The 11,848-nt window shown below is 56.5% G+C and overlaps 1 protein-coding gene across 2 annotated transcripts in view; it reads right to left on the bottom strand.

Moving 5' to 3' along the window:
- Nucleotides 1-1,334: 1,334 nt before the first annotated feature.
- Nucleotides 1,335-11,848, bottom strand: part of MAST3 (microtubule associated serine/threonine kinase 3) — a 57,230-nt gene continuing 46,716 nt past the window's right edge. Inside the window, exons 20-27 of one of the 2 annotated variants that reach the window (XM_025365954.1) lie at nt 11,140-11,273; nt 9,470-9,714; nt 8,785-9,012; nt 8,260-8,486; nt 7,623-7,745; nt 6,479-6,615; nt 6,024-6,205; nt 1,335-3,828 (exon numbers count right to left, since the gene is read on the bottom strand). In XM_025365954.1, the coding sequence (XP_025221739.1) occupies nt 3,293-3,828; nt 6,024-6,205; nt 6,479-6,615; nt 7,623-7,745; nt 8,260-8,486; nt 8,785-9,012; nt 9,470-9,714; nt 11,140-11,273 (1,812 nt within the window). In that variant the 3' untranslated portion in view covers nt 1,335-3,292. Of the gene's footprint in view, nt 3,829-6,023; nt 6,206-6,451; nt 6,616-7,622; nt 7,746-8,259; nt 8,487-8,784; nt 9,013-9,469; nt 9,715-11,139; nt 11,274-11,848 lie in introns of both variants that reach the window. The other variant, XM_025365953.1, reaches the window with a different exon arrangement.

The raw sequence follows: 11,848 nt of genomic DNA, 5'->3' as shown, positions 1-11,848 counted from the left end.
TCAGCAAACAGAGGGCACTGGAGTGGGGAAAGGGCCTGCGGCAAAAAGCACAGGTCCGAGAAAGCCAGGGTTGAAGGAGTTTCCATGGCAACCCAGAGCGTCCGGAAACAGCCAACGATCTCGACCCCTACAGGCACTAGAACTTAGCGGACTTGAGCCCAGATGCCAGCTGTTTCCGGAAATAGCCGAACGCTTTCGGAGATGGGGGTGTAGCCAAGAAGGTTTGCAAGCCGGCTGAGCGCCCCGGAAGTAACGGATTGCTCTAGGGCTGGGCTGCGTTCGGCTACAGGAAGTTTTATGGCAGAGCGCAAGCTAAGACCAGGATAGAAAGGACGCGACGATTGCTTATTTTATTATTATTATTTTTTGAGACGGAGTTTCGCTCTCGTTGCACAGGCTGGAGTGTAATGGCGCTTTCTCGGCTCGCCGCAACCTCCACCTCCCGAGTTCTAACGATTCTCCTGCCTCAGCCTCCTGAGTAGCTGGGATTACAGGCATGCGCCACCACGCCCGGCTAATTTTGTATTTTTAGTAGAGACGGGGTTTCTCCATGTTGGTCAGGCTGGTTTGGAACTCCTGACGTCAGGTGATCGGCCGGCCTCGGCCTTCCAAAGTGCTGGGATTACAGGCGTGAGCCACTGCGCACCGCCGCTTATTTATTTTATTAACATAGCTCAGGGCGTCCAGGAGGTCGAGGCTGCAGTGTGCCATGATGGCGCCACTGTACTCCAACCTGGGTTACAGAGCGAGACCTTGTCTCAAAAACATAAAAATAAAAAACATAGGCCGGGAGTGGTGGCTCACGCCTGTAATCCCAGCACTTTGAGAGGCCGAGGCGGGCGGATCACGAGGTCAGGAGATCGAGACCATCCTGGCTAACACGGTGAAACCCCGTCTCTACCGAAAATATAAAAAATTAGTCGGGCGTGGTGGCGGGCGCCTGTAGTCCCAGCTACTCGGGAGGCTGAGGCAGGAGAATGGCGTGAACCCGGGAGGCGGAGCTTGCAGTGAGCAGAGATCGTGCCACTGCACTCCAGCCTGGGCGACAGAGCGAGACTATGTCTCAAAAAACAAAACAAAACAAAACAAACATAGCTCAGGGCCCAGATGTCTGGAGGAAGCTTTTAAGGGCAGAGCTATGATGGAGTACTCATAGGTAGCAGGAGGCCACTACCAGCGATGGCATCAGGAAGAATCTCAACAGCAAACTCCCAGGCAGCCCTCAAAACCCACTTGCAATGACTTTAAGCCATGGGTCTATTTCACTCCCCTCCCCTCCCCTCCCCACTCTTCCCTTCCTCCTTTCTCAGCCTCACAAATCCAGACGTTGGAGCTCATCTTTGTAAATACGGGCTTTTATTCACTGCCAGCTCCAGGATGGAAGGAGGGGGTGAGTCATGCACAGCCTTGGTCTACCCTCCAACACTAGGCAGTGCTGGGCAGGGGACTCAGAAAGGGACGCAGAGTGGGCTGTTGATGTCTGGAAAGCTCCCTCACCAGAGTGCCCAGTGGGTCACACAGCATCATGGGGGATGAGCTGGGGCTGGAGTCGGCTGTATCTGACACCAGACCCTCCATTCAAGCTCCCTTGATGACAACGCCCACAACAGGGTCTGGCTGATGCTCCATTCTGCCACGACTCCTGCTGGGTGATCATTGGACAGGTTTCCGCCCCTCGCTGGGGTCTCAGCTGCTTTGTCTGTAAAACGGAGGTGATGATGCCACCTCCAGCCTTCTCAAGGCTGGCTGAGGGAGAAGCCACGTAAAAGCGCTTGGCACACAGTAGGTGCTTAATAAACAGTCAATGGGATTAGTCTTGTAAACACAAGGAAACTGAGGCACAGAGTGGGAAAGCCATTTTCCCAGAGCCACACAGTGAAGCTGAAATTCAAACTCGAGCCTCAACTGGGTTTTCTTGCTTGAACTTCATCCCAGAGAGGCTCTGACATCTGGAGGGAACCCCTAACAGGTGTTTCAGATACATCACGGCCAAGGGCTCACTCTGCTGGGCCTCAAACACACGGCATCTTGTCCAGGGTAGACTAGACAAAGTGAGGCCGAGGCAGAGCCTGAGGGGAGGGGACACCGACTGTTTCCGGAAGTAGCTGAACATAATCCCGCAGGACTGGCATACTGGAGTGTGCCCCGAGACAGCTGAGCATTTCCGGAGGCTGCCTTGGCAGTGCCAGGTGAGGCCTATGCCTTCCTTTATCAGTGCCCACCTTGGGAGCAGATGACCCCTCTGCCCAGATCCGGTGAACACCTATTCATCCATCAAAGCCCCAGCTCCCACATCCCTTCTCCAGGCTGAAGCCAGGGGGATTGGAGGCAGACTCTATATATATAGAGTAGGCACTGCCTGGGGATGGCAGCTATGACGGTGGGAAGTGGCCTTCAGAATCCAGTCCATCGTTGGGATTACATTGTTTTGTGGGTGAGGGGAATCGCTGACGGACACTCCAGGTTGTATCCAAACTGGGCTAGTACAGGTGACTTCAACTCAATCCCCTCAAATGGGTGGGTGTGGGGAAGGGAATGAGACCAGGTAACATAAAACACTTAAAAAGTACAGAAAAACTAGAAAACACAAACACAGATGACTTGTCCAAAGTGCTTCCTTCTCAGCCCAGAGGGCAGGGCCTGCAAACAGGGTCCCAGGTGCCTGGGGCAAGACCTGGCGGCCGCCTGCAGGGGGCGGCTCAGTCTGGCTATCGCTTATAAAAAGTAATAAATTAGGCTGGGCCCAGTGGCTCACGCCTGTAATCCCAGCACTTTGGGAGGCCGAGGTGGGCAAATCATGAGGTCAGGAGTTCGAGACCAGCTTGACCAACATGGTGAAACCCCATCTGTACTACAAATACAAAAAATTAGCTGGGCATAGTGGCGGGCGCCTGTAATCCCAGCTATTTGGGAGGCTGAGGCAGGAGAATCGCTTGAACCCGGGAGGCGGAGGTTGCAGTGCGCTGAGATCACGCCACTGCACTCCAGCCCAGGCAACAGAGTGAGACTCCGTCTCAAAAAAAAAAAAAAAAAAAGTAATAAATTAGTTGCAGGGATTTGCTGCTATTTACAAAGCTACCCTTATCCCCCATTCCTGCCCCATCCAGCCCCCTGATTGACACCAGAACACAAGGGAAGTGATGTCTCCACCTCCCAGCAAGGACCAAGATGGCTTCTTGCCTTCTGGGTGTCAGGCTGGTGGCTCAGTCCCCATCCAGGCGTGACTTTACAGAAAAAACATTGCACAAGGAAACGTGTGACTTTGAGGCCAGGGAGAGACCTGGCAGGGGGATCAGTCTCTCCCGGCGGGCCCGAGAGCTACTGGCACGGCTTCCTCGCCCTCCACGGCAATCTGTGGCACTGAGGAGGGCAGCCCAGTGGCCTCCTCCTGCGGCTCATCAAAGCTAACCTCCTGCACGGCCTCCTGCTTCTTGAAGGAGTCTCGGCGCTCGGACAGGTGCAGTCGCCGCATGACCACGAGCTCGGCTTCTGGCCCACGACTGCGCCGCCCTGCCTCCCCATCCAGCCGCTCCCCTGTGCCCAGCTTGTCAGCTGACTGGCCTCGGCGCAGCCGCGGGGATCGGGCAGGTGCTGGCGGGTGCCCGGGCAGGGGTGAGGGTGAGCGGGGTGGGGGCGCAGAGATGGGCGGGCAGGCCAGCGGGGAGGGCGGGATGCTGCTGGTGGACTTGCGACGGCCAGTCTTGGGGCGGGGTGGCCCAAGCTTGGCAGCCAGGCCATGCAGGGAGCTGGGGCGGGTGTGGCCGGCAGCAGCTGGGGAGGCGGGGCTGCTGGAGCTCGGGGATGCGCTGGGTGGGGATGCAGTGGTATCTGTGGGTGATAAGTATAGGTCAGGGCTGCTGGCCTCAATGTCCCCAGTCCGGAAGTGGAGCTGTGGGACTGATGAAAACTGCTAAAGCCCACATCCTTCCATGTGGCCACCCATCACGCCTGGTTGTTTTGGTTTTTGAGACAGGGTCTTGCTCTGTTGCCCAGGCTGTAGTGCACTGGCTCAATCATAGCCTCAGCCTCCTGGGCTGAAGTGATCCTCACAACTCAGCCTCCTGAGTAGCTGGGACAACAGGTGTACACCACCATGGCTGGCTAATTTTTTTTTTTTTTTTTTTTTTTTTTTTGAGACGGAGTCTCGCTGTGTCACCCAGGCTGGAGTGCAGTGGCGCGATCTCGGCTCACTGCAAGCTCCGCCTCCCGGGTTTATGCCATTCTCCTGCCTCAGCCTCCCGAGTAGCTGGGACTACAGGCGCCCGCCACCACGCCCGGCTAGTTTTTTGTATTTTTAGTAGAGACGGGGTTTCACCATGTTAGCCAGGATGGTCTCGATCTCCTGACCTCGTGATCCACCCGCCTCGGCCTCCCAAAGTGCTGGGATTACAGGGTTGAGCCACCGCGCCCGGCCTTTTTTTTTTTTTTTTAATAAAGTCTCACTCTGTCACCCAGGCTAGCGTGCAGTGGCGTGATCTTGGCTCACTGCAACCTTCACCTCCCAGGTTCAAGTGATTCTCATACCTCCGCCCCCTGAGTAACTGGGACTACAGGCATGTGCCACCATGCCTGGCTAATTTTTGTATTTTTAGTAGAGTTGGGGTTTCTCCATGTTGGCCAGGCTGGTCTCGAACTCCCGACCTCAAGTGATCCGCCTGCTTTGGCCTCCCAAAGTGCTGGGATTACAGGCGTGAGCCATCATGGCTGGTTCATACCAGACTTTTCTGCCTCCTGCTCAGGGTTGTTTCCTTGGCCTAGCTCTGGTGAACTACTTACCCATCAAAGCCCCAGCTCCTACTCCCCCTCCTCCAGAAAGCCTTCTCTGTATCCCTTCTGGTTTTTTTTTCCCTTTTGTTTGAGACGGGGTCTCACTCTGTTGCCCAGGCTGGAGTGCAGTGGTGCAATCATGGCTCACTGCAGCCTTGACCTCCTGGGCTCAAGTGATCCTCCCATCTCAGCCTCCAGAGTAGCTGGGACCACAGGTGTGCACCACCACACCCACCTATTTTTTTTTTTTTTGAGACAGAGTCTCGCTCTGTCGCCCAGGCTGGAGTGCAGTGGCCGGATCTCAGCTCACTGCAAGCTCCGTCTCCTGGGTTTATGCCATTCTCCTGCCTCAGCCTCCTGAGTAGCTGGGACTACAGGCGCCCGCCACCTCGCCCGGCTAGTTTTTTGTATTTTTTTGGTAGAGACGGGGTTTCACCATGTTAGCCAGGATGGTCTCGATCTCCTGACCTCGTGATCTGCCTGTCTCGGCCTCCCAAAGTGCTGGGATTATAGGCTTGAGCCACCGCGCCTGGCCTTTTTTTTTTGAGATGGAGTTTCACTCTTGTTGCCCAGGCTGGAGTGTAATGGCGCGATCTCAGCTTGCTGCAACCTCTGCCTCCCGGGTTTAAGTGATTCTCCTGCCTCAGCCTCCCTAGTCGCTGGGATTACAGGCATGTGTCACCACACCCAGCTAATTTTGTATTTTTAGTAGAGACAGGGTTTCTCCATGTTGGCCAGGCTGGTCTCGAACTCCCGACCTCAGGTGATCCACCTGCCTCAGCCTCCCAAAGTGCTGGGAGTACAGGTGTGAGCTACCGCGCCCGGCCTCACCTCCACCTAATTTTTTAATGTTTTGTACAGATGGGGTCTCCCTGTGTTGCCCAGGCTGGTCTCAAACTCCTGAGCTCAGTGATCCTCCTGCCTCGGGCTCCCAAAGTGTTGGGATTACAGGCGTGAGCCTCCGTGCCCAGCCTCTTCTCAGTTTTCCCACCCTCCTGTCTAGTCCCATTTGTCCATGATGTTTCCTCTGCTGGGCACATCCTTCCCTGGCGCCTGCACTCATCTCTGAGTACTTCCAGGTTCCCTGCTAGACACCAGGATTCTGGAAGATGTTCCTTCTGGTCATATCTTTCCCTACATCGCGTCATTCCATCCCCCATTCCATCCTCCAAACCCCTTCCTCCCTCCTGGGGCCCACCAGCCCTTGCCCCCAGGGTAGCCGGGGCGGCAGGGGGCGGGTGGGGGGGTGTACCCACCTGCTGGGACATCAGGGGCTGGGCTTCGGCAGGGAGTGGTGGGGCTGGGGGAGAGGCTGTGGGTGGGTGAGCCAGGGAGGCTCTCGCTGGATGACAGTGAGTGGTGGAGTCCGGAGGAGAAGCTGCGGCTGGTGTGAAGCACGGAGGTCTGCTTGGAGATCTTCTTGAAGAGCGACTTCCGCCTGGGGTAAGAAAATTGGAGGCTTCAGAACCCCTGCTCCTGGCCAGGCACGGTGGCTCACACCTGTAAGCTACTTAGGGGACTGAGGCAGGAGAGTCGCTTGAACCCGAGAGGTGGAGGTTGCAGTGAGCCAAGATCATACCACTGTACTCCAGCCTGGGCGACAGAGCAAGACTCCATCTCAAAAAAAAAAAAAAAAAAAGAAAAGAAAAAAAGAACCCCTGTCCCCAGGGCGTGCCCCGTGTACCGCTCCCTGGTGGCCACTGCCGCGCACCGGTCCTGGGTCTCCCGCCGACGGCTCCGCTTGCTCCTGCGCGCCATGCGGCCCTTGGCCACATTCTTCCGGGCGGGGCCCACCTTGATGGAGGTATTCTCCAGGGCCGTGGTCCGCAGGGATATCTTGTTGCCGCTCTGTGGGAGGGATGGTGAGGGGTTGCCTCGGTGCCTCTCACAGGGCCCAGCACTTGCCAGGCAGCTGCTATGTCCCCTTCACTCTGGGCACCAGCTAGGACCCACCACCCTAACATCCATTCATCCAGCCAGCCAGTGACCTACCCATTATATCCGGTCAACCAATGGCACAGGGAGCACCACCCCTCCTGCCAAGATCCTTCCCTCTGCAGTCAACGCCCATCGAAGCCTGCCCTCTTCACTCTCCACCCTCCCGGGATCTGTCACCCACCTAGCTGGTATCCACCCATTAACCACCCCAACATCTCTCCATCCCCCAATCACTCACCTAAGGGCCCATGAGTTATTAGGCCAAAGACACCTGCCCACTGTCCGTCTATCCAATGAACTACCCATGCAGCTGCCCACATGAGAGCCCTCTTTTTTTCAGAACCAGGGTCTCACTGTCTCCCAGACTGGAGTGCAGTGTGGCACGATCACGGCTCACTATGGCCTGGACTTCCTGGGCCCAAGTGATGCTCCCACCTCAGGCTCCCAAGTGCCTGGGACTGTAGGCGTGTGCCACCATGCCCAGCTCATTTTATTTTTTAATATTTTGCAGAGATGGGGTCTCGCTCTGTTGCCCAGGCTGGTCTCAAAGTCCTGAGCTCAAGCGATCCTCCCACCTCGGCCTCCCAAAGTGCTGGGATTACAGGCGTGTGCCACCACGCCCGGCCCTTCCTCCTGTCTTGAGCCCATCTCCTACCTCTAGGCTTCAGGCCAGAGGGAGGAACAGCTGTGAGGGTACCCAGGGAGAAAGGAGGGCTTCTTGGAGGAGGAGTTCTGAGGGGTGATGTTAGGGGCTGAAGAAGGACATGTATTCTGGGCAGAAGGAAGCGGGTGTGCCAGGCCTGGAGTTGACATTGAATGTAGGGTTGTGTGTCTGGATGGGGAGAACCACAGGGAACCCGGAGCTGTGGCCACGGGGTGCCGGGGAGCCCTGAGGGTGGGCAGTGGGGGCGCCGCACCTTCAGCAGCAGCTCCACGACGTCCATGTGCACCAGCCCCAGCACCGACTCCCCGTTGATGTGGGTGATGAGGTCCCCGGCCCGCAGGCCAGCCTCCTGGGCGGGGCTTCCATCCTCCACACTCTGGGGGCAGACAGAGGAACAGTGGGGTTAATGGCCTGGGCCCCACATCAGGAGACCCCAGCCCAGGCTGGGTCTGCTATGGGACCCCAGCAAGCTGCTGCCTCTTGTGTTGCCTCCGTTTCCCTGATCCTGGGGAATTCCTACTCACCCATCAAAGCCCCAGCTCCTATGCCCCCTCCTCCAGAAAGTCCTCTCTGTCTGTTCAGGGAGCAACCAATAAGGAGGGCATGCCCCGATGCCCCTGGGCTGGGGGAGGGAGGATAACACGCCCAGTGTGTTCCTATATGGAGCTGGGAGGTTAATGTCACTTGGGATCTGTGAGCCTCCATCCATCCATCCCTGTCTCTCTCATCCAACCTCCTCCCCACCAACTGACAGGGACCAAGATGAACTCGGTGGCACCAGCTCTGTCTCCCTAATCCTGCCAGGCTCCAAAATGCAGCTCTGAGAAGGGGCGTGACCGGGCAGAGTCAGACTAGAACCTGGGTCCCTGCCATTCCCACTCGGCACTCACCCAGACGACGTGGTGCACAGCGTAGACGTCGCTATCACCCATGTAGACGCGGATTGCCCGCAGGCTGAAGCCGTACTTCTTGCCGGAGCTGTGGATGACGATGGGGGGCCGCAGGTTGCCACACACGGGGGACGGGTCTCGGCTCGGCGAGGAGTCACGGGACGACGGGTTCGAGGACAGAGAGCGCGGGGACAGGGGGCTCATGAGGGGGCCGCCGCTGCCATCATCTGCAGGGGGTTAGGGAGGGGGTCACCCATTCCCTTGCAGGTCTCCCCTGGGGCCCCCTCTTTCCCACCCTGGCCACTTTGCTATTGCTTCAATGTCCCAAGCATGGTCGCCCCATCAGGCCTTTGCACGTGCAGTGCTCTCTACTGGGAACACCGTCCCCCCAGCTCTCCCTGTGTCCTGCTCCTCCTCCCCTCTCCTGGGGCTCATCCCCAGCCTCCCCTACTCAGGATAGGCTCCCACTCTGTAGGTTAAAATGGGTGCGGACAGACAAAGGTGAGAGCGGGCCTTGGGCATTACCTGCCGTGATGATGAGGGACAGGGCAGAGACAGAGGCCGACTTGGGCACACGGCCCCCACCGCCGCCACCACTGCCACCACTGGAGGAGGCTCTGGACTTCTCAGGGGCTGGGTCTCTTGGGCCCCCAAGGCGGCGGCCCCGGCCGGCATCCAGAGGCCTCGGTGTGGAGTGTCGGGCGCCGATGCTGTTGCTCCGTAGGCGGGCGTGGCTGAGGGCAGCTGTGTCGGCTAGAGGGTCAGCAGGGTCAGCCGGGAGCCCCTCAAACTCACCACGTGGTCCTAAAGAGACCTTAAGGCCCTTCCTCCCTGGTTGCTATTTACACAGTCCAGCCTCCTGGCCTTTGCTCGTGCAGTTCCCTCGTCCCGCACACCATTCTCAAATTATTCTCTATGCAAAAGTCTTCAAGCCCCCTCTTCCAGGAAGCCTTCCTCCACACCCATTTAGGCCCTTAGTTCCCCCATCTTGGGAGCTAGGAGTCCCATCCTGACTCTATGAAGCTGGGGGCATTACCCTAGACTGGGGTTCCTTGGAGGCTGGAGGTCTCTCTGGGACCCTGGCTTCTCCTCTCTTAAAGCCTTTGTTGGCTCTGGAGAACTCCTACTCATCCTTGAAAACCCATCTCAAATAGCCCCTCCTCTGGGAAACTTCCATGACATCATCCCTCTTACTCAGGGTCCCACTTACCGGAAAGGCTCGAGGGCTTGGGCATCACTGGGGTGGCTGCTGGGGGTGGGTCAGGCTCCCCTAGAATGAAGACAGGCCTCTTGGGGCCTGCAGAGGCCGGGCCTGCCGCCTCATCCTCTGATGAGAAGGCAAACTTGGGCATTGTGTCCAGGCTGATGGTATTCAGGAGAGATGGGCTGGGACCTCGCTCGGGCTGGGACGAAGATGACTGACAGGAGGATCCAGAGGATGTCCAGGACCTCAGCCTGCAGGGAGGAAGAGCCTGGGTCACCCCTGCCAGGCACCTGCACCCAGTATACTCAGCCACCTTTCATGGCCACATCTTAATTCTCAGTCTGCAGTCAGGGGCAGTTTGCATAGACAAGTTCCCTCTGTCTGCACTGTTCTCTCTGTCCACCTGGAGACTTCTCAGTCACCTTTTTTTTTTTTTTTTTTAAAGACAGGGTCTTGCTCTGTCACCCAGGCTGAAGTGCAGTGGTGCAGTCTCAGCTCACTACAACCACTGCCTCCAGGGCTCAAGAGATTCTCCTGCCTCAGCCTCCCAAGTAGCTGCGATTACAGGTGCCTGCCACCACACTGGGCTAATTTTTGTATTTTTAGTAGAGACGGGGTTACACCATATTGGCCAGACTGGTCTTGAATTCCTGAGCTCAAGCGACCCGCCTGCCTCGGGCTCCCAAAAGTGCTGGGATTACAGGTATGAGCCACTGTACCTGGCCTCGTATTCAACTTTTAAAACCCAGCTTCCAGGCTGGCTGCAGTGGCTGACACCTATAATTCCAGCACTTTGGGAGGCTGAGACAGGAGGATTGTTTGAGGCCAGCAGACAGGCCGGGCAACATAAGGAGATTTTATCTCTATAATTTTTTTTTTTTTGAGACAGAGTCTCACTCTGTCGCCCAGGCTGGAGGACAGTGGCATGATCTTGGCTCACTGTAACCTCCGTCTCCCAGGTTCAAGCAATTCTCATGCCTCAGCCTCCCAAGTAGCTGGGATTACAGGCGTGCACCACTAAGCCCAGCTAATTTTTTTGTATTTTTAGTAGAGACGGGGTTTCACCATGTTGACCAGGTTGGTCTTAAACTCCTGACCTCAGGTGATCCACCCACCTCGGCCTCCCAAAGTGTTGGGATTACAGGCGTGAGCCACTGCACCCGGCCTACAAAAAATTGTTTAAAAAATTAGCCGGGTGCCGTGGTGCACGCCTGTAGTCCCAGTTACTTGAGAGGATCTCTTGAACCCAGGAGTTTGAGGCTGCAGTGAGCTATGATCATGGCACTGCACTCCAGTGTGGGAGACAGAGTGAGAACCAGTCTCTTAAAAAAAGAAAAAAAGCAAGTCCAGCTTCCAACACCCATCCTCTGGCAGACATTGACTATTTCTGTTGGGTCTGAGCTTTGAAGGATGAACAGGAGTTACTAAGCAAAGGGCATTCTGGACAGAAGGAAAAGTGTGCCTATCAGCATGATGGTGCACAGCTGTTTTATGTTTGCATGGTGAGGAACACAGAGTCAAAGGGAGCAAGGTTGTCAGGGACCTGATAGGTTGGTCAAGATGTTTGACCCTTTTCTACTTGGCCACTAGGAAGCTCCCTTTGCATCAGATTTTGTGTCTCTAACTCCCAGCAGGCTTGGAAGCTGGATCTGCCTACACTTCCCCAGGCCACCTACCGGATGTCAGCACTCAGCCGGCGGCCATAGTCCACCTCGCTGCGCTCCCACCCCTCCTCCCGGTCTTCACTGAAGCTCCTTTCAGCGAAGGTAGGAGTGGGCTGGACGGCCAGGAACTCAGAGCTGCTGTAGACCTGGGAGGCAAGACAAAAGAATGTTAAGCCAGGTGCGGTGGCTCATGCCTATAATCCCAGCACTTTCAGAGGCCCAGCCGGGAGGATCACTTGAGCCCAGGAGTTTGAGACCAGCCTGGGCAACATAGCAAAACCCTGTCTCAAAAAAAGAAAAAAGAAAAAAAGAAAGAAACCCAAACAAAAAAACCAGTAAAAACAAAGGTGGCCAGAAAGCTGGCTTAGACTGGGTGTGGTGGCTCATGCCTGTAATCCTAGCACTTTGGGAGGCTGAGGTGGGTGGATCACTTGAGGTCAGGCGTTCAAGACCAGCCTGGCCAACATGGTGAAAACCTGTCTGTTCTAAAAATACAAAAATTAGCTGGGGGCCGGGCGCGGTGGCTCAAGCCTGTAATCCCAGCACTTTGGGAGGCCGAGACGGGCGGATCACGAGGTCAGGAGATCGAGACCATCCTGGCTAACACGGTGAAACCCCCTCTCTACTAAAAAATACAAAAAACTAGCCGGGCGAGGTGGCGAGCGCCTGTAGTCCCAGCTACTCGGGAGGCTGAGGCAGGAGAATGGCGTAAACCCGGGAG

Source organism: Theropithecus gelada, chromosome 19 (genome assembly GCF_003255815.1).
Source record: "Theropithecus gelada isolate Dixy chromosome 19, Tgel_1.0, whole genome shotgun sequence".
NCBI lineage: Eukaryota > Metazoa > Chordata > Mammalia > Primates > Cercopithecidae > Theropithecus > Theropithecus gelada.
Note: the sequence above shows the minus strand (reverse complement) of the source record. Positions and strands in the feature narration are given on the sequence as shown.